Source organism: Apodemus sylvaticus, chromosome 10 (assembly GCF_947179515.1).
Source record: "Apodemus sylvaticus chromosome 10, mApoSyl1.1, whole genome shotgun sequence".
Lineage (NCBI taxonomy): Eukaryota > Metazoa > Chordata > Mammalia > Rodentia > Muridae > Apodemus > Apodemus sylvaticus.
This window is the reverse complement of record NC_067481.1, coordinates 68,917,572-68,939,918: the sequence shown is the minus strand read 5'-3', so window position 1 is coordinate 68,939,918 and position 22,347 is coordinate 68,917,572. Positions and strand designations below refer to the sequence as shown.

Sequence of the window (22,347 nt, the reverse complement as noted above, 5' to 3'; positions counted from 1 at the left end):
GGGGAGGAGGTAGAGTGAGGAGGAGGTGGGGAGTGGGAAGGAGATGGAGGAGTGGGGAGGAGGTGGGGAGTGAGGAGGAGAGAGGAGGTGGAGGAGTAGGGAGGAGGTAGAGGAATGAGGAGGAGGGTAGGGAGGAGGTAGAGGAATGGGGAGGAGGTGGAGGAGTGGGGAAGGACGTAGGGATTGAGGAGGAGTGTGTGAGTGAAGCATTCTGGGGAAAATGCATAAAAGAGGCACTGGTGACTGAGGTGTATAGGGTAGGGCTGCTCTTGACCACCCTTCTTAGTGACATCCAGTAGTCTGGCAATTTCTGAGGTCTATAGGCTTTTTTTTTTAGGAGGAATGGCAACCATCCTTCTGGAATACTCCCACACAGGCCCTTAGTAGGCACTTAGCATTATTTATAGGCATGTAAGAGGCTGCTGCAGGTGGCAAGGCCAGATAGGGAACCTTTCCAGCCCCTGTGGGTTTCTGACTGAGATTCCAGGACTCTGGTGGCCTCATAGACTTGGAGATTGCTTGTATAATTTTCCCAGGAGAAGGAAGAATAAGCTCTTTGCTGTCAACTGGAGGCGGCGGCGGGGGTGGGGGGACAGCAATTATTTACCCCTCAGTCAGATGGAAGAATCATTGAGGGAAGAAAACACAGGAATGTGCACAGGACAACCTTTATTCTATTTTATTACTGAGAAATTGGTGGTCAAGGAAAGGATCTGAAATTTTTAGCATTTATAAAACAAACCAGAAAGTGTTGATAAGAGATATCATTATGCTATGAAAATATACAAAAAAGTGTGTTCTATGAAGCCTTTTAAGGTCTATGTTCAAAATGGCTTTTACATTCACAGAATTTATCTATGCATCCATGTAGTTTCATAGCAGACACTGAATATGTTTGGAAGGGTGAATTGCTTTTCTTTAAAGCAATAATTTTATTATTATGTGTGAGGGGGCATTGCTACCCAGCCATGGTGACCATACAGAGGTCAGAGAACCACTTCAGGTGTTGGATCTCTTCCCCAGCCAGGGAGCTCAGATCAGCAGGCTTATGCACACGTGGCTTTGTCCGTGAGACATTACTCATCTCCCCAGCTTTGCTTCTCTTCCTCCCGCACTTTTTTTTTTTTGCCAGAGTTGTCCATCGTTCTAACTCTCTAAGTTAATCGTCTGCCTTGCCCAGAGAACGCATTTCACTAGCAGTGAAATCCGGGGTAGGTCATTTAGGTATAATTCTACAATATCTATTCCATATGTAAATTAGTCAAAACATTCAAACACCGACATTGCCTTGAAAGTGCTTCCATGATGACACAGGTAGCATGTCAGAAGCAGACTCCATGGAGCATTCAGGCATCCATTGAGGGTGCGAAAGGAAAGGAGGGGCCGGAAAGGCTCCTCTGTGATTTCGATTTCCTAGGTTCCTAGAAGCCAGTAGCGTTGTTAGCTTCCGCACTATGGATTTGTAATGTATTTCTTTATTTTTTTTAATCTGAACTTATCTATTGTGGTGAGTATTTGGGGTGTGGGGCAGCATATGCTGGGGTGCATGTTTGGAGGTCAAAGGACAACTTGAGGAAGTCAGTTCTTGCTTCTTCCACCATGTGAGTTCCAGGTATGGAATTCAGATCCTTAGTCCTGGGGGCCAGTGCCTTTGTCCACTCTGCCATCCCTCCAGTTCTACACCACATTTCTATATGTTAAGAAGAAAATACATTTGCAGCCAAGTGGAGATGAATATAGAAAAGTCATCTGTTTTGATAACACTTCCTGTGGGCTCTGCAAACACAGACGTGAGAGGGAAAATAACACCCAGTCCATTGCTGTTTTCTGCATTAATGTTAATGGATGACATCCAAAAATAATCCTTCCACTCCAGGTTAATTATAAATGCTGATGCTGCTTCCATTGGCTTAATTAGCAGTATTTTGCCTATTTTTGTGTAGGAACTCTAGGTTTTAAAAAAGAAATCTAGTCCATAGCATATTTTTTTTCAGAGTTAACCACGACTCTAAGTAGTCCATAATTACAGCATTACCAGCATTTGTTCTAAAATCAAGTCACATGTGCTGCGGCAAGCTGGCACAGCGCCAGCTCATTAATAGCTCCCAACCTGCTCATGGGCCAGCTCTCCAGGGGATAAAAATTATTTAGCCCTGATTTAGAGAGCTTGTTAATTTCTGTAGCATAAATATTTCTACTAGGACTGATTTCAAGCCATCGCTCATTTGACAACAAACTTGTAAAAGTCCTAACTATTGGAGGGATAGGGTTCTGTGAGCAGTTCTGAGCGCTGCTGGAGTACCACCCAGTAGTTTCTCCTGCATCCTGGGTTCGGAGGTTGGGATAGATGTATTGTGCTGCTTAGCTACTCTACAATACCTTTTCTAGGCTAAACCCACCCATCATGAGAGCATCTTTAGGTGAGACTCATGGCTCATTATAATCACAGTTATAAAAACTCACAATACAGAAAGATGGAGTGTAAGGTCTGCACTGGGACCCAAAGTAAAGAGTACATAGAATCTAAGAGCCTTATTACCTCTCTAATGGCATGCAAGGAGGCAGAGGTGATAGTGTCCCTCCTTGCAGTACTGGCACATAGAGGGATGTCAACCACAGAATCCAGGCCTTCCACAGTGGCCTTCTGACCACTCTTTTCATGGTACCTCTCCAGCACAGGGGGCTGTGGTAAGGTGGGTGTTGTGGATGGATGACTGACAAGCAAACTGGGGACCTGCATCCTCTGTCAGCTCCACAAGGTGGCATTCTGTCAAGAAGATGATCTTCTGGGCTGGAGGTCCCTGTGGGCGATGCTGGGGACGGCACCATTTGCAGGAAGGAGAGAGCACATTCCGAAAGGCCGCCTGGAAGCGCCGAGACAGCAGGTTATAGATAATGGGGTTGACTGCGGAGCTCAGATAGAAGAAGACACCTGCAAATGAGGGATGGAGGAAGGTAGGGAAAATGTAAATATTTAACCAAGACCTGGGAGCCCTGTGATCGCCTCTCCTGGAAGCAGTGGGGTATACAGGACATTCACTGAGAATTTGAAATGCTGTGGGGGGAACTCCCTGTGCACTCAGGATCCAAACACAGAGTGATGAAAGAGTTGTGGCTTTTCCATTGTCCTGGGTAGTGGCACTGATGCTAGACGTTCAAGTATCAGAGAAAAAAGGCGTGTTTCCTCACTGGATTTTTAGTTAAAGCTATAATTTGGAGCAGTTGCTGTGGTGAGCATGGGTAAGTCAGTCAACACACTGTCCCTGGTGAAATTCTTCATTTTGCTGAAAATGACTAGGAAAGGGCAACCCCCAACTGCTATGGTGCCACACCCCTTTCCTACCCACTCATGCTTCCGCTGAGTAATTATTTTTTAGTACTTATTTTGTCCTCCAGATGGCGTGCATATTGCCTTTTCTCTGCTTGCTATACATGCACTCTTTTCTTTAGAGATTTATTTTTAGTTGTGTTTGTGCACGCACATGTGTGTGTGTGTGTGTGTGTGTATGTGTGTGTGTGTGTATGTGTGTGTACGTGTATGTATATGTGCGTATGTGCGCACGCATACACACACACACACACACACACAGGAACATCATGGGCACCAATTCCCACAGAGGCTAAAAGAAGGTGTCTGATCCTCTAGCACTAGAGTTACAGGCATGAGAGAAACCTGATGCCAATACAGGAGCTGGGACCTGAAGCTGGGTCCTCTGTTAGAGCAGTGTGTGCTCTTAACCACAGAGCTGTGTCTCCAGCTCCTGTATACTCATTTACTATCACCTTCTGCTTTGTTTCTCTAATACACCAGGGAAGCTTAAGGGAGGCTAGGATCGTGACCCTCTTCTGTTCTGGGCCCTTAGATAAACACTCTTCAGCTCCTTCTTCTGGAAAATGGAGTTTGGGTATTCTGGCTGAAGGGGAGTGCTGAGAAACAATATCTTCCAGGATGACTCAGTCACTGTCATAGGCCAGTTGCAATTACCCATTGGAAACTACACAAGGGTGTTCCCATTAACTTTGCATTACAGGAGAAGGGCTTGCCTGCCTTTCCTCAAAGATTTATGGACAGTTAACAGTTGTTTGGGGAGAGGGTCATGAGGCTGAGTCCCAAGGATCTATAGACAGTTAATGATCACACACACACACACACACACACACACACACACACACACACACATATTCCAGCGTTACAGTGGTCTGCAAGTTTCTCACATTCCTGTTAGTAATCCTAGTGACTCATTGCTTCAACAAACTCCACTTGGATGGAATTCCTTTTTTTGTGTGTCTATGGTCAGTGCTCTCTCTCTGGGATGAGGAGATATATCTATTCATTCAGACACTGATTGAATGCTTACTAGAACATTCTAGGAACTTCAAAGAACATTGAAAGATAAGGGATTTAGACTTTTTTCCCCCTAAACACTCCATAATACTTTTTTCTCCAATTGGAAGAATATAACCAAGGCAGGATTCTTGGCAAAACTAGTAACAGAGATACACAGCCATATCTACTACAAGCATTATGACATCAACTGCCTGTTTGCAGCAGTTATTCAGTCATGACAGAGATGGCTGTGGTCATAAGGGACTCAGTAGAGGTGACTGATGCTGACTGGACCTTGACATGGGTAGGAGACAGTTGATGAAGGGAGAGAAAGTGTATTTGGGCGCAAATGCTTGGAGGCAGAAATGGCTGCATTATACAGGAACATCTGGTGTGTAAGCTTTCTCTCCCTTCTATCCTTTCCCCTCTCTCCTTCCTTTTGCCCGGAGCTGTGATGTTCCTAAGTTACATACATGCATCTTACCTTTGCTCTCTGGTTATGTTCCTGATAATCCAGAGCCCCACAGAATAAGTCAGTGACAACAGAAGCTGGTAGAAGTGCCCTGACGCTAACACCATAACTTCTCTATTTTGGAGGAAAAGCCCCTGAACCTAAAATTCAACAGCTTAGAATTTCATGAGTCTTCATAGCCTCATGCCTTTGGGAAAACCACTTCCTCTGTGTATGTCTTTAGTGGTAAAGGATTCCCTGAGGATTCCTATTGCAATTGTCACATGTAGAGTTGGGGTTTTCCTTAAAGTAACCTCTAAATCTTTAAGTTTTTAATCTTTAAATACAAATCACCCATCTTTAAATACAAATCAGTGCCTACTGTTTCCATAACAGAAGGCAAGATCTCCAGATGCCCAGAGCTGCTTATGTAGTGAGCCTTCAGGACAGAGCGAAGGAAAAGCTGCTTTATAGTTGAGTCACCAAACACACCAGGCTGTTACCTGATACCACGTGGATGAGGTTGAACACAGCAGCCAGGGACTCAGTCCACTCATCCACAAAGCTGAAGAAGAGCCGGTCCACATGGAAGGGGGTCCAGCAGATAGCAAACACGAGGACCAAGACAACTGGGAAAGGAAGTGGGAGAGGGAATGATGGAGGAGGCCAGGGAAGAATACGATGCTCGCCCAGCCTTCCTTTTCCCTGCCACCTTGGCTAAGTGATGACTGCTATAGGCAAAGGAGATCCCAGAGTTAAAGAATATTTGAACATAAGAATTAGTTGTATGGATGTAGGACCAATTTTCTATACAACTGCCTGAGTTTTCTTTTAAAATGTATAGTTAGATTTTTACTTGAAATTTTTCTGTTTTTGAATTTTCATACATGCACATATAAAATATGATCATGTTTACTTCTCCTTTTCCCTTTCCAACTCCTTCCATGTTCTCCAACATACCCCATTCCAACTTAATGTCCTTTTTTTTGAGAATTCCCCCCTGCCCCTTCCCTCTCTTCTCGCCTGTTTCTCTCTCTTCCTCACAATAGGCTGATTAACTGACAAATAACTGATAACAAAGTTGATACCAAAGATTAACTGAAGGTGTGAGCCAAGATAACTCTTTTCTTTGTTATATGTCTTGTGAGCTGGGCGGTGGTGGCGCACGCCTGTAATCCCAGCACTCTGGGAGGTAGAGGCAGGTGGATTTTTTTAGTTCGAGGCCAGCCTGGTCTACAGAGTGAGTTCCAGGACAGCCAGGGCTATACAGAGAAACCCTGTCTCGAAAAAAAAACCAAACCCAAAAAACCCAATATATGTCTTGTGTGTGTTTTGTGTCTTGTATATGTAGTATATGTCTGTGTGTTATGTATGTGTCTTGTGTGTGTGTATTGTGTCTTATTTATGCAGTATGTCTTGTGTGTTGTGTATGGGTTTTGTGTGTGTCTTGTGTGTCTGTGTTGAGGTGTAGGGCACCGAGATCAACTCTAAGTATCATTCCTCAGGAGGCCTGTCTACTTTGTTTTGAGATAGTCTCTCATTTTTTTTTTCTTGAATTCATCAATTCCACTAGACTGCTGGCTAGCAAACCCCAGGGATCCACCTGTGCCCACCCACCCAGCTTTGGGATGCTGGATGACAAGCACACATCACCCAACATGCTCAGGTTTTTATTATACAGACACTGGAGATCAAACATGAGTTCGTTCAGCAAGCACTTTACCAAGCCATCCAGGTCCCCAGTCTTCTTCCCTTTGTTTTGTCAAAGCAGTGCAAAGCTGTTAACACAAAACCAGAACTCATCAGGAGTTTCTTTGATCCTTTTGATTCTGTGATGAGCCAGGTAAGACACACAAAACAACTGTAATCACAGTGGGTTCTGGGAGGAAGAGCCTGTTATCCTGAGTCAGGAGTGCACAGAATTCCCTGCTTCTCACTTTTAGCCCCAGGGAAGGGATAGGTGTGCCAATCATTTCTCCTTGGGACACTGAAACTCTACAAAGATAAGCAAGCATTTTTCCTCTTTAAGAAGTTGTCAAATCCGTTCCTGTGTCAGGCTGCTTGTAGTTTTTATCTGAGCGATCTAACATCTGGAGGAGGAGAAGCAAGCCTGAGGGGAAGGGAGAGCAGCCGTGAGCTGACACCAGCTAAGGATGAGGATGGGTACCTGGTCTTCATTTTGAAACTCTGCCCATGACCACATTCTAGATCTTCATGAAAGCTGGTACCTTTGTTTCCTTTTGGAGTTAACTTTTAGAGTATGTTCTCTGTCCATGCAGTATGCTTCCAAAAATAACTGGCATATTCTTTTGAATTTATTTCTCAATAAAATGTTTTCCAACCACCTATATCTGGTCATCATTCCTGATTACAATGAAGGTAAATGGTTTACATTTTGTCATTATTACTTTTTTGCTTTTTTAAAAAATAGTACTGGGAATTGAGCTGGAGTTCCACACATATATCAGGTAAGTACTCCACCACTGAGCTATGGCCCAGTCTTCTTTTTACTTTTTGAGATAGGGTCCTGTTAGGTTGCCCAGACTGGCTTTGCACAGAGCCCAGATCTATTTTTCTGTATATGACACGCTAAGAATTGAACAGAGGGCCATGCACATGCAAGGGAGTATCTCCCAGGCCTGCTACTGAGATGCCAACACCAGCAAACACTGCAAAGATCATGATCAAAGGGAGAAGGAGAGAAATATTGAAAACTTCCTGTCTCCTGACAACAAGAGCCACCTGGGCTGAAAAACCTCGAAGAAAATGATTATTAGAGTCAAAAGACCAACTTGGGAAACTTCTGGATTTTGTCCACTGAGGGCCCAGTTTCCATGAGCCATGTTCACATGAGCCTGAAGATTTCTTTCTTTTTAAAGGTAGCTTGTGGTTTGGAAAGTTTATTAAGTTTCACATACCTCATCATCCTGGAGGACAGTTGCTATTTGCTTGGCTTACATTTTCAGATGTCTCTTTGTAATGCATGTACGGAGGTATGTGTGCATGTGTGTGCATGCATGTTTGAATGTGTATGGGTGTACCCATCTCTGTGTGTGCATAGGCCTAAGGTTGAGTCAAGAATTGTCCTCAATCACTCATCCACTTTATTTACTGAGGCAGGGTCTTCCAATCAAACCCAGAGCTCACTGATATGGCCTGTCTCCAGAGCCAGCTTGCTCTGTAGAGCCTCTGTTTAATTATAAAAGGGTGGTCACTCCCACTAGCATGTACATGGGTTCTGGGAATGAAACCCCTAGTCCTCCTGCTCTCATGGCAAGTGCTTTAACCACTGATCTATCTGCCCTGCCCAGGGGTTCATTTACTTCTATAGCATCCTTGTGAGAGAGGATGTTCATCACCTGGATTTCTTAAAATAGTTTGTCTTTTATAAGTATGTGCAATTCTATTTAATAAAAAGGCTATTTTTACTGTTTTGTTTTTAACAAGATGGTGTTTTGATACACTGTCCTGGGTAGAATGATTTACTCAGGAGAACTCATGTTTTCTCAGGAGAACACATGACTAATTGTTCTTAATCTGGAATAAAAGCATCCACAGAGTCTATGTGGCCATTGGGAGTTTATAATCTCCTGAAGTGAGTTATAAAACATTTTGTCTGTCTGTCTGTCTGTCTGTCTGTCTGTCTGTCTGTTTGTCTGTCTCTCTCTCTCTCTCTCTGTGTGTGTGTACACGTGTGTGTACATGTGTGCATACGCTTGTACGTGTGCACTTGTGAGTGCAGGACGTACCATGACCTATTCCCCATGTTTGAAGAATGCTGGAGAACATATAAGTTCAGAAACCATCCCTACCTCATCTTACAGAAAGAGTGGGGCTCAGGCTCAGCATGCAAATGGGATTTAGTTCATAGGGTTTGGAAGGCACCTCAGCAACTGTAACCTAGTAAAAGGCTTTGAATGCCCCAAATCAAAGATGAAACAAAACAGGCAGGTCATAGAAGCTTCTGGAAGCCAAGAAGACCATTTTAGCCAGCACCATTACATCAGTGCCAAAGACAAAACCTCTGCTCTTATAAACAAAACTGAACAACCATTAAACAAAGCAAGCAGCTTACACAGCATCTTGGTGACTGATTTTCTGGAGGGTCTGTGAATATTCATGGTCACTTTGTCTGCTTCAAGAGATTCATCTCTCTTCAGCTGAAAGAGAAGTAAGCGAAAAAGGGATTAGGAAGAAAAGACTGCTTTCCCCACCAGAAACGTTGGAGCTATATAAATAGCACTTAAAGAAATGTTTTGAAAAATGTAAACACTTCAGTGGAGGCAGAATTCAATTGAAGTTCTCTGGACAGGGTTATGGGCAGGATCCAGTAAAACCAAAACTAAGTTTTCAGTGAGCAATTCCATGAAGTTCTAATTCTGTAGTATGTTAGGAAATATTACACATCTGTGCATGCATACACAAACACACACACACACATACACACACACACACACACACACACACACACACACACACACACACCAGTAAATCTTGAAATTAACAACAGCAACAACATGTTAGGCCTTTCCATTCACTTATTCATTTCTTTCCCTTTTGCTAGATACATCATTAGAGTCAAGGCCCTATGCCATGTGATAGGAAGTTCTAGACAACAAAATCTTATGATCGCATGAGTATTATGATCCTTGCTGTATGTCTTAGTCACTGTTCTCTTGCTGTGAAGAGACACCATGACTAAGGCAACTCTTATAAAAGAAAGCATTTAATTGTGGCTTGCTTACAGTTTCAGAGGATTATCCAGGATCATCATGGTGAAGCATGGTAGAAAGCAAGACTGCATAGTGCTAGAGCAGTAGCTGAGAGATTTATATCCTGACCCAGAGGCAGTAGGCAGAGGGAAAGAGACCTGGGGTGGGCATTTGAAACCACAAAGGCCTTCTAATCCTTCCAAACAGTATAGCAACTGGGGACAAGGTATGTGAATATATGGGCCTATGGAGGGCATTCTTATTCAAAGCACTGCTCTGTGGGTCTCATGGCATCTTGAGTGTGGTCCTGAGCTATTTTCCAGCGGTTTGTGCATCACTTTTCCAAATTGTTACATTTGCATTTCCATCATATCAGTGGAAAGAGATATCACATTTCTTTGAATCATACACTTCCAGCCCCTTCTCAGCAAATTCCCTGACACTGTACTCACCAGCATAATCCAGGACATGTTGTTTTTCTGATTCTCCTGCACATCCTTCAGAATTTAAATGATAGATAGTTGCCTTAATTGACATATAGGGTAATCCTTGTAGTAATGTAAGTTTGGAATAAGAGCATGACACTATATGCCATCTCTACCAGCCTGTTTAAGGCCTATCTGCTTCTGAAGATGCAGCAATTCTAACCTATTGTCCTTTTCTTCCTCCTAGGCCCACATGCACTGGAGAGCCCTGCTTTCTATTTGGTAGTGGATCTCTATTCCTTAGATCTACTTTTTTTTGACTGCAGTGAGGTCATACCAGATGAAAGGAACTCTGATGACCTGTGACCATCACATACCTCGAAGTGAGTCCAGTGTTGTTTAATTCTCTGGCATTCCCCCCTTGCTTGCTTACCCACATCACCCCAGCTCTCTCTTAGACTGTTTATTCCTTTCCCACATTTACTTGGTAGTTTGGTGGGAGTGTCAGTTATGTTTCTTGTTGCTATGACAAAAATACTGAGCAAGACACAACTTAGGGAAGGAAGTGTTTGACACAGTTTGAGGAGAGTCTATTAAGGAGAGGGAGAGGGAGTCACAGAGGCGGGGACATGAAACAGATGGGCACATTGCATCCCAGCCAAGAAACAGAAGGAGACTGATGCTGCAGAGACTGATGCTGCGCTAAACTCACTTCTTTCTTTCCCCTTTTTATTCAGCCTGGAACCCCAGCCCATCATTCAGGATGGGCCTTCCCCCTCAGTTATACCTCTCTGGAAATGTCCTCATAAACATGCCCAGAGGTGTGTCTTTTAGTTGATTCCAAACCCAATCAGGATGACAGGAAAGATTAGCCCCAAATTCACAACTGGTCCTGTCACCAAATAATCTAGAAGATCGGACTTTTCCAATACTCCGTTCCATAGTTAGGTAACTGGAGCCAAGGGAGTATCACTCTCTGTACTCCTCAGAATGGAAGGGACCCTTTCTTCACTGTGTGAGGTAGAAACTAGAGCGGTTGCTTGTGTGACATCATGAGAAAAAGCCTTCCCAGTACTACCATGAGTAGGTTTTAAGCTCCCTAGAAAGAGAACAAAAAAAACAAAAAAACAAAAAACAAAAAAACAAAAAAAAACAAAAAAAAAAAAACAAAAACAAAAAAAACAAAAAACAAACAAACAAAAAAAAACCAGAAAAGAAGCCATGTGTTTGACCACTTTATATGTTTCCCTGGATGAACCTTCTCTGAGAGTTATATCTACCTTGTGGACTTCAGGTCTAAGCACCCCTTCATGTGTCACCAGTCATGCTGAGATTCCTTCACAGTGGCGACAGGGAGCCTGATGGGTCAACAGGTCATTAAATAGAAGGAAAACTCGAATTGTCCTACACAGACTCAAGCTCTACTAGAAGCAGCCCATGGTGTCATAAGGAGACATTTTTAAGTTCAAGGTATATGAGAAGGGTGTGACTGTGTGTGATGATGAACAGGCTTCGGTGAGGAGCAGTGAGCTCTCTGGGCTGCAAGTTATCCTGAGGGGACACTTTAGAGAAAGTCTTTAAAGTTGGAAAAAATGTGGAGAGTGGCCCATTAAAGGTCACCTCTACAGCTCCACAAATCCATATTCTATGTCTTCAAAGTACACAAGCTCCTTAAAGTCAGACAGTCCACAGGAACACCTGGGCCCTAGATATCCACCTGTATGGTTAGCATGTCTGCCTATCTCTTGGACTTAGCTGTGACCTCTACATAAAGTTTGTTTTGAGAATGTGAGATTTGACCCTTTAGATACTGGAACCTGGAAAGAACTGAGGGATTCCTGTAGTGATGTAGAAATAAGAAGGTGTGATGAGGGCACTAAAGTGTTCTTAGGATGATGGGCATGTGGCACTCTATGCATGGTAGATTATTGGTATTCTCATGATTCTGATTATCATTCCACATCGTCTCAAAAGACATGCTATAAATTAAAACACCTGAGGGCAACTATTTGTATTTCCCTTATGAGGATTGCTGAGCCTCTTCTGGGAAAATCACCTTCTAACTCAGCTGTGTTTACTTGACAGATATTAGCCTTCATTTTAGCTGTCAACTGGGCAAAACCTAGTATCACCTAGGAAAAGGGAACCTCAATGGAAGAATTGCTCAGATCAGACTGGGCCTTAAGGCTTCTTCCTTTCCTTTAATTAAAAAAAAAGTGTATGGATGTTTTGCCTGCATGTATGAGTGCCTGGTGCCTGTGCAAGTCAAAAGAGGGCATTGCTTCTCTTGGAACTGGAGTTATTGACAGTTATAATCTGCCATGTAGGTGCTGGGAATTGAATCTGGACCTCTGTCCAGTGCCCTTCACTGAGCCATCTCTGTAGCCCTTGAGAAGCATTTTCCTAATTGCTAATTGATGTGGAAGGGCTGTCCAGCCCACTGTATGTGGTGCCCTGCCTTGGCAGGTATGCCTCAACTGTATAAAATTGGCAGCTGTGCATGCTATGAGAAATAAGCCAATAAGCAGAGCCCCTCCATGGTTTCTGCTTCAGTTCTGCCTCAAATCCATTTGATGATGGATATAACCTTTAACATTTTTTCTTTTATTTATTTTATATTATGGGTATGATTGCATGCCTGACTGGTGTCCAAAAAGGAAAAAAAGGCATCAAATCCTCTGGAACTAGAATTATAGACAGCCTTGTGGGTACTGGGAATTGAACCTAAGTTTCCTGAAAGAACAGTGGGCAGTGGAGTGTTCTTTAACTTCTGAGCCATCTCCTTAGCTCTGACTTTAAACTGAAATAAACTCTCCATCCTCCAGTGATTTTTTAAAGTGCGTGTGTGCGTGTGTGTGTGTGTGTGTGTGTGTGTGTGTGTGTCTATGTGTGTCTGTGTGTATGTGCGCATGTACATCCCCATGTTTATGCCTGAGTATGTATGTGTGTATATGTGATAAATGTGTAGATACACATTGTTCTGATCTATACCTATTTGTCTGTCTGTCTTTCAGTTTTTCTGGAAGGTCATTCATCCATCCATCCATCATCCATCCATCATCCATCCATCCATTCATCCATCCATCATCCATCCATCATCCATCCATCATCCATCCATCATCCATCCATCATCCATCCATCATCCATCCATTCATACATCCACCTACCCATCCATCTATCCATCCATCCGGTCATCGTGTTTCTCTGTACATCCTGTCCTTCCTTCCTTCCTTCCTTCCTTCCTTCCTTCCTTCCTTCCTTCCTTCCTTCCTTCCTTCCTTCCTTCTTTCCTTCCTTCCTGTGATTCATCATATGTCTCTCTGTGCATCCATCTCTACACATCCAGTTCATCTATCTATCCATCATCCATCCATTTATTATCCATCCATCTATTCATCCATCCATCTATTCATCCATCTATTCATATATCGATCCACTTTCTTGCTTGTTCATAGCCTGTCTGACATTGTTGATTTTTATGCAGTTCACACATGTGCCCTTATCAACACAAAAGTCTAGTGTAGAAGACGTGGATTAGGCTAGACTTTGCAGTATTTCCTCATGGATGGATGGCAAGCTACTCTTGGGTCACCCACTTTCCATCTCCATGGCGTTCTGAGCCTGAAGAGCACTTCTATGGAAATTTATGTCCTGGAATGAGGGGGCATCAGTGAGTATTCAGTTTTGAACATACACAGGCTTCTTTTGTCCTATGTCTTCCTCTGGCTACCTTTTGAAGATAGTGGCAACCAGATTCAACAATACCTCTACACTTCTCAGAAGACCCCAAAACTCAAATACCATTAGGACTTAGGTCTCTTTAAATCATGAACATTCAAAGGACCTTGAAGGCCATGTTTCCAAGTCTTTTATGTAAAATGTAGAGAAGCCAAAATCCAGTAATGAGGGAGGTAATTGAGCCTTATCTCCTGACTGTGTTTAGTTTGGTTTGGGGAAAAATCAATGAACTAAAGGATCTACACAGGATTATAAATTGCAATAGAAGGAAATTACTAGAAGCCATGGCATCTACACCAGAGGCAGGACACCTAGGGCTTCTAGAGGTACTGCCTCAGAGAAGGGTGCTGGAAGCCTGACTGACAGGGTAGACGAGAGGCAAAGAGACAAAGGAAGCTTGGAGGTGGGTGGCAGGAACCTTTCAGGGAAAGGAGTCCAAAGGTTGTGGTGCCCATGGTAGTGAAGGGGCTTGCTTCGCCAGACTGCTGGTGTAAGACTGTTTAAAATTTCAGAGTGACAAGTCAGATATCTCCTTTCTTAGTAACCGTAACCCTCTGGTCCACTCACACCTACTTCATCTCTTCTGAAACAGGCTGTCCTCAATTGCATTACTCACACAAGGCAGGATGGCTATTATCTGAGCTGCCTCCAGCTTGGGACACAGACACTGTGGATTCATGTGAGTGGAACAGAATGAAATTTAAAGAAAGACCTTAGAGGAATATATGCTTGCTGTTAAACTTAGGCATTTTCCCCGAACTCATACAAGACAAATGCTTGTTTAACATTGAACCATAATATATTGCTTCAGTTGGGGTGTGGGGGTAAGAAGGTCTTATGGAATGTGTGTTATTTGGAAATGTATGGAAGGAAGTCATTTCCTCTGGATTAGATACATACAACATTCTGGAACTCCGATACTGAGCTGAATCAAGTGACACAGGTCTTAGGGAAAATGCCATCGCTCTCTGTCTGGTCAGATTCATTCCTGTTTGTTCATGTCTATGACATTCATATATGCTCTTCCTACTCGGGCCTGGCTACTCATTTTAGGGCCAGTAAATAGTTAGAAAGATCCTCTTTGTTGATAACTGCCTTTCTCAGAGATGGACTGGAGTGGGACTCTGCATCCAGAGCCACAGAGCCAGAGGAGAGGATAGGATATGTGTGCTTATTTCTTCCATTTATAGCTCATCTCTATCTCCTTCACAGTCCCTTTTCCTCTTTAAAAAGAACCACAGACTGTTAGAGCAGGAAGAAGCCTTGGAAATGATGTGATGTGACCTTTTCATTGTCCAAATGGGAAAGCAATTCCAGCAGAATTGTGTGTGGCTTGCCTAAAGGCCTCCGTCAGCCGAAGACCCGAGAGGCTAAATAAGCCTGTAACAGTTTACTGCACGAACTGCTTCCTTGAGTGAATACAAAACTGTCATTGTGAGGACTCACACCTATGAATTTGGGTACAGCATACAGCCGGAAGTATACAGATTTGTGCCCACATTTCTCAAAAAAACAAAACAGATTCAAGTAAATTAGAAGCAAAGAAAATGAAAAAAAATCACCACAAGCTTAGAGAAGGGGTTTCTAATTGTAAGATGCAGGGGAAACAATGATTTCCCCAGAAACTCACATGTCTCTTAATCACACCTCTACTGCGCTAACTTATGAGTTCTGTTTACTTTTCTATCCCTCAATCCCTACCTGCTATAAAAGTGGTATGTGTGTGTGTGTGTGTGTGTGTGTGTGTGTGTGTACAGGTGTAAAGACACACACACACACACACACACACACAGTTTAACAGCAGCCACAAAGAAATATTTGCCTTCACTACTGTATATCTGTCTCAGATCATAAAGCAGGAAGAGTTCACGATATCCTCAAGACAGGTTGGATCAGAGAAAAACTTGAACACAGGCAGTGAAGTGTTGCAGGGCCACCAAAGAGTCAGCAGGGTGTGGAAGCACCCCCGACCCCAGAATGTGATCTTCTAAGCCTGGATCACATGTGTGCATTCAAAGTGGGGCTTCTCCTCAAGCCCCTGGAGTCAGATTCTCCCACGGGTGGTATCTACATTGATACCCTGGGAAGCTGTGGACAGAATAAAGAGCACCAGGTAAGGAAAGTAATAGGGTTGTGCTTTTACTATGTTTAATTGGTAGCAATTCCCACCTGTTCAAAAGGAGACCACACTGATTTTGCCTGGGAGATACATCTTGAGGATATGTATAGAAATTTTATATGCAATTATTTTCCATACATTTAAACTCTTGCTTCTTAATTTCCCACTTAACGTTATCCTCTGTGCCCCTCCCTCATTCAGTCTTTCTGCCATGCTAAGTCTTTCTTTGAATTCAGAATGGGCAAGAAAGTTGGGATGCTGTCCAAAGCCAGCCCCTCGATACTCACCCTGAGCCCCATGAGATAGTAGAGGACACTGATGAGGGTCATCGGGAGTATGTAGAAGAGGAAGGACGTAGCTTGGATGATGAAGTTATATACCCACATGGGCTTGGTGACTGTGCAGGTGGCAGAGCCAGGCACAGAGGACCCGTTGGGGAAGTGCTGGAACTTGATGCCATGGATGCTGGTGTTGGGCAAAGCAAAGATGACAGAGAAGCTCCAGACTAGGCTGAGGATCCTGACGGCCCGTCGCCGCGTGCTCTCCAGCTTGGCTCGGAATGGATGGACGATGGCCACATAGCGCTCAATGCTAACCGTGGTGACACTGAGAATGGAGGCAAAGCACACAGTCTCGAAGAGGGCTGTCTTGAAGTAGCATCCCACTGGCCCAAACAGGAAGGGGTAATTGTGCCACATCTCGTAGACCTCCAGAGGCATCCCCAAGAGCAGGACTAGCAAGTCTGAGACCGCCAAGCTGAAGAGATAGTAGTTGGTGGGTGTCTTCAAAGTCTGATGTCGGACAATCACCAGGCACACTAGAAGATTGCCCATCACCCCCACCACGAAGATCAGCGCATAGGCCACAGACACCGGAAGGGATAGGTCACTGCGCTTAGGTCCACACAGGTGGGCCAAGTATTCTTCTGTGCTGTTCAAGTACTTCATGAGAGGATCTTGGATCCAGGAAGCATTTTCAAGTTTCCCCATTACTGAGCTTAAAATCCAGGGCCACAGGTATACCTTGCTCTTGGGGCTCTGTCCCAAGCTGAGCCAGAAGTCTGAAAGCAGAAGCTCCCGAAGAAGGTCTGAGAGAGTGAAAGGATAGCATCAGCCTCTGGGGCTCTCTCACCCTGTTAATGCCTTTTGAGGACCACCCAAGCCCCGCCTCCAGAACGCTGTAGGCCAATGAGTGTGTTAAGCTGCACCGTGGGAGAGCTGGGCAGGTTGGTATGCAGGCTTTGTGTTTGGGGAGCAAGAGAGGAGGGACCTCCCTGTGACTTGGAAGCAGCCACAGAGAATCAGCTCACACTGAGTGAGCTGCCTGCCAGCCACCTGAGGGGTGAACATTCCCAGCCTGGCCAGCCTCAGAGTTGTGGAGCTCTGGGGAGAAACACAGGAAGGGCCGAGGAGCCTGACTGCTGAGCGCATCTCCATTGCTCGCTGGTCGCTCTGTGTCCTGTCAAAGAGTGGAAGATCAATTTCTCCGATTATATTGTTCCTCTGGGCAATCAGGGCTCTCTGGGAAAAGCATGAGACATATGATTTTAGGGATCTCAGTGGCTGAAAATCAGCTTTTAGGTTTTAGCTTTGCTTAACAATCTCTCTCAGCAGCTCAGAAAGCAAGTGGGTTTCAGGACCAGATCATTAGAAATTAAGAAAATTGATCTCTCAGAGCTCTCTCTCTCCCTCCCTCCCTCCCTCTTCCTCTTTCTGCCTCTTGCCTTCTCTCTCCTGTCTCTTCCTCTCCATTCTCCTGTTTGTCTATTTGTTTGACTCTCTCCCTCTCTGCCTGTCTCTGTCTCTGTTTCTGCCTTTCTCCCTTCTCTCCTACTCCTTTACCCCACTGTCTGTCTGTCTGTCTGTCTGTGTGTCTGTCTCTCTCCATACACACACACACACACACACACACACACACACACTACATTTATTTATTTTGTTTTGATCAGCATACACTTATATGGATTTGCTAGATGTCTTGTGTTGTCCTGGACTTTGTGGAAACGTAAACCTGTTAGTCATTCTTCTCATTGATTTTTACAAAACACCCAATGGAAGCAACTTACATGAAGGACTTATGAGGCTGGTAAGATGGCTCAGGACTAAAGTTTTCCACAAAGTCTGGCCACCTGAGTTCAATCCCTGACACACACACTCACACACACACACACACACACACACACACAGACATGCACACGCACACGCACACACATGTATGTGCACATATGTGCATACATACATACATATATGTGTGTGCAAGCAGATGAGTAAAACCAAAAACAAACAAACAAATAAATGCAATCTTTAAAAAGTGAAAAGGCAGAATCAGAAGGACTTACTCTCACTCACAGTTTAAGAAAGGTTTTAACAGTCTGCAGTGGTGGGGACGGCCACAGGAGCATGAGGAGTTGGTCACAGTGCAGCCACAGTCAGAAAGCAGAGAGATGAATGCTGATGTTCAGTTCATTTTTCCTTTTTTTATTCAGTCCTGGACCTTACTCCATGGGATGATGCCTTCAACAAGGGAAGATCTTCCTTCCCCAGTCAAACCTCTCTGGAATGTCCCTCACAGACATAGCCAGAGATTGTCTCCTGGGTGATTCCAAACTCAATCAAGTTGTCAGTGAAGATGAACCCTCACAGCCAATGGTCCACCTGTGTTCCACTTAGTTTTTTGTTTTTGTTTTTGTTTTCTGTTAGGGTATCTGAAAATGTAAAAGCAAATTAATAAATTATAATGTGTCCATATAAAAGTTGATAAGTATCTTGCAAAGGAACTCAAAGAAGTCTTATTTCAGAATATGCCTTTGAGACCAAGATCTAAAAGGTGTAGGGAAGGATTTAACCAGTAAATGGTCTTACAGCAAAAACAAGCTTCAGAATGTGTAGCTGACAAGTGATGACAAGGTAGTGAGAACTTAGGTTAATGCTGTGCAGCAAGTTCCTCTGAGATGAAACTTCCCATCCTGCATGAAAGCTTTTTAGGATATAGGATGTTCTAAGAGGAGGTAAAACATCCCATGCTAAAGAAACTCGTTAAGCTCAGGAAATAAACAACTGGAAAGTTTCAGGAAGTCCCTGATACTGACCAGATTTACTGGACTCTTCCCTATTCAAGAATGCTTATGATGAGGAGATGACTGGGAGACAATCTTAGATAAGATGAGCTGCCTGTAGTATGCTCCAGGTTTCCAGCTTTTGTGAACTGTCACTGTGAGCTTTAGTGATGCAGATGTCGTTGAGTAATTTCTGTGACTGTAAGTAACCCCAGTGAAACTCAGACATTCACCAAGTTGAATGTAGGTGGCTTCTGTAGCTGGTTCCCTGTCTGGTGTGAGTAGAATTTGGTTCACATCTCCTCTGGAAATGTTCCCCACTGTTAATGTATCATAATTATCTGACTCTTGGGATATTTGAGCATGGAGACTGTGATAGAGAGTTTGTCTCTTCCTGACATTCAGTAGACTTTGGATCTATTTAAACACGGAGAGATTTCTTAGGAGAGTTTTGAATAGGAATGCCTAGGAGGGTGAGGCTAGGAAGGGATAAGAGTGGCTGATAGCACTGCAGTAGCAGTGAGGTAAGAGTTATATTTAGATTTAGAGATAATTTTGCAATAGTGGCACCTGGTACTGCTTGTGAGACTGAAGGAGGTGGGTCCTGGGGAGACGATCAATGGCTGAGAGTACTAGCTGCTCTTCCAGAGAACCTAAGTTCAGTTTTCAACATCAACAGTATTAAAAATGAGGACTTGCTTCCACACCACCTGCTTAGCAACACCTTTAAAAATTATGAGGATTTGTTCCTACACTGCCTGCTTAGCAAGCATCAGTAAAGAGAGCCTTCCCTCTGCTGTGACAACTCTCACAGACTAAAGTGGTTGCCACTACCTGGGATCTTGCTGGTTAGTTGGGAGAGGGAAGGGAAGCTCCTAGCATATGATCATCACCTCAGAGCCAGAACTGGAGGAGCTTTGAGAACTGGGGAGTGGCTGAGTTGGTCAAGTACTTGCCTTGCAAGTGTGAGACTATTCAGTCACTGGGACCCAAAAGCCAAGCATGGGGTGGGGTAGTAGTTCAGTGGATAAAGTACATGTCTCAGAAAGTGCACCTGAACTCATATAAAACTTCACAAAATGGCCTGCATTTGTGACCTCAGTGCTCCTAAGGCAAGATGGAAGAGAGCTGGCTCTTCTGAAGCTAATAAACCAGATAGCCCGGCATGAGTGTGGCCTAGAACAAAGAGACCTTGCTACAAACAATGTGGAAGGAAAGAACAAATGTCTGAGCTTGCCCTGAGACTACCCTATGGGTGCTTTTACTCTCACATACCTTGTACACATGCACATATACATACACATAAAGGCTTTTAGAGAATCTGGGCATAGTCTCCCATGCATATCATCCTAGATCTGGGTGGGGGTAGAGACAGATTCCTGGGACTGACTGGTCAGTCAGTCCAGAAACCTGGAAATTTCTAGGCCGGCAAGAGACCCAGTTTCTAAAAATAATGTAGATAGTACCTGAGAAATAACAGCCAATGTTGTCCCCCAGTCTACATTCACACATGTATATGTATGTTCACATATGCTAACATGAGCATGCTCATATACACACAAATGCTAACATGCACATATGAACATGAGGAAGCATATAACACAATCCCAAAGTGTTTTGATGTTGGCATCATATTAACGAACTTTAAGGAAAGATAAGAGAATTCAAGATGAAAAAAATGCTCACTGAGATGTAAAGATCTTTAAAATTATAAAGATATAGAGTTAAATTCAGGGTTAAAGAAATGTAGTTATTTGAATGAAAATAGTTCCTATAGCTCATATCTTTGTTTGCTTAGTTCCCAGTTGGTAGAACTATTTGGGAAGGATTTTAAAGTTTGGCCTTGTTGGAGGAGGTGTCACTAAGGGTGGGCTTTGAGATTTCAAAAACCTATGCCATCCCCAGTGTGCTCTCTCTGCCTCATGGTTGTTGTTTCAACATGTAAAGTCTCAGCAACTGTTCCAGTACTGTGACTGCTTGCTTTCATGCTCCCCACTATGATGATTGTGAACTCATCTTCTGAAACAGTAAGGCCCACATGGACTCATTCTTCTATAAATTGCCCTGTTGATGTTGTTTTATCACAGCAATAGAAAAGTAACTAAGATGGGGTGGTACTTCTTAATTCATAGAGCATTACATTAAATATTGAAAAGTATAAGTTATGACAGGGTAGTTCCCATCAACCAAATAGCACTTCCTACCGTCATTGCAAGGGGATGGAATGGGATAAAGACATGAATTGAAGACACATAGTATGAGCATGGGCTTTGAATATTGTGTTTGTCTTTTACTGGCTACTGAAAACATAATTATTCCATATTACTAGGAGTCATAGGCTTGAGGAGAAAACCTATTGATATTTTTCTAATTGGGGATATTGTCAAACTTCCTCCTAAATATGTGTGTTTATATTCTTATATTTGTGCTCTTTCAACCTTGGTCTGAGAAGCTTCTCATTACAGAGGGCAGTGGTCATTAATACAGAGACTCATAACTGAGCAAAGTACAGAGGAGAAGCAACTGTGAATGTTTAGCTGTACATGAAACATCTTCATTCCCTCTCTGAGCTCAAGGAACTTCATGGAAGAAGAGATGGAAAGAATGGAAGAATCAAGGATGAGGAGGGAAGCTGTGAGATACTGTCTCCTGGACTTGGCATGATGCGCTGGTGATTCCCAGCTGCTATAGATACCTGCGTAAGATCTGTACAAGATGTAGCCAGCAAACATCACAGCAGAGAAACGGGCGCGGCCTGGGTCACCAGCCCAAGCCGAGGCGCTGTTGGCAGTTGGTGCTGCTGGGAGAAGGGATGTAGATGTCCCATAGTTTTCTTTAGGAGTGTGACCACTGGTAGTCTGCTGATGCCCCAACGTACAAACTCACCCCCCATGTGCATATAGGCAGCGTTAAATGGATTAAAATAAAAACTAATTAGATTAAAACAAACTAATTGGATTTTTAAAAGCAATTTTAAAAGAAATACATAGATTTGGGATGGAGATGCTGTTGGGGGAGTTGAAAGAGAGGAGAGTGTAGTGGATATGAGCAAGGTACACTTACGGTTATTCAATTTTCAAAGAACAAAAGACAGAGTTGTATTTAGTTCCCATAAGTCTCAGTTACCCTATTTGTAAAAGAAATAAAATAGCTGCAGTACCTTGAAGAATTGCCATAAGGGTAAGTAGTTCCTGGGAAAAGCATTCAATATAGGTCTAAAGAGTGGCTCAGCATTAGAGACATTTCCTGGTAAGGAGGGAGTCCCAGGCCGGATTGCTGGCACTACAAAAATATTCAGAATGAGTTATTTAAAGGTATACAGTATTTTAAAGTAAAATTGAATAATATGATGTGTAATAGGATAATAATCATGAGAATTGAATAATCCAAATATGTTTACTTGTATTGAGGTCAAAAAGGGCAGTTATAGCTAAGGCCACCCTGGGTTTCATAGCAAGTACTAAGTTTGAACTTCTTTCTCAAAAACCAAACAGGTCAATTATGATCTTCACATTGGGAA

At 43.4% G+C, this 22,347-nt stretch overlaps 1 protein-coding gene across 1 annotated transcript; it reads right to left on the bottom strand.

The window, feature by feature from the left end:
* Window positions 1–2,657: 2,657 nt before the first annotated feature.
* Nmur2 (neuromedin U receptor 2) lies at window positions 2,658–16,761 on the bottom strand. Its single transcript, XM_052197652.1, has 4 exons — window positions 16,060–16,761; window positions 8,854–8,938; window positions 5,282–5,407; window positions 2,658–2,932 (listed from the first exon to the last, which is right to left on the bottom strand). The coding sequence occupies exons 1-4, from the start codon at window positions 16,759–16,761 to the stop codon at window positions 2,658–2,660; spliced, it is 1,188 nt and encodes a 395-aa protein (XP_052053612.1).
* Between the last annotated feature and the right edge of the window lie 5,586 nt (window positions 16,762–22,347).

Bases quoted from the DNA above. Each gene is read 5' to 3' on its own strand.
- Nmur2 (XM_052197652.1), bottom strand. From the start codon at position 16,761: ATGGGGAAACTTGAAAATGCTTCCTGGATCCAAGATCCTCTCATGAAG. The intron at 8,939-16,059 runs GTGAGTATCGAG...CTTCTCTTTCAG, and splicing joins ACTATCTCATGGGGCTCAGG to CTGAAGAGAGATGAATCTCT. The intron at 5,408-8,853 runs GTAAGCTGCTTG...TTCCTTTCCCAG, and splicing joins ATCAGTCACCAAGATGCTGT to TTGTCTTGGTCCTCGTGTTT.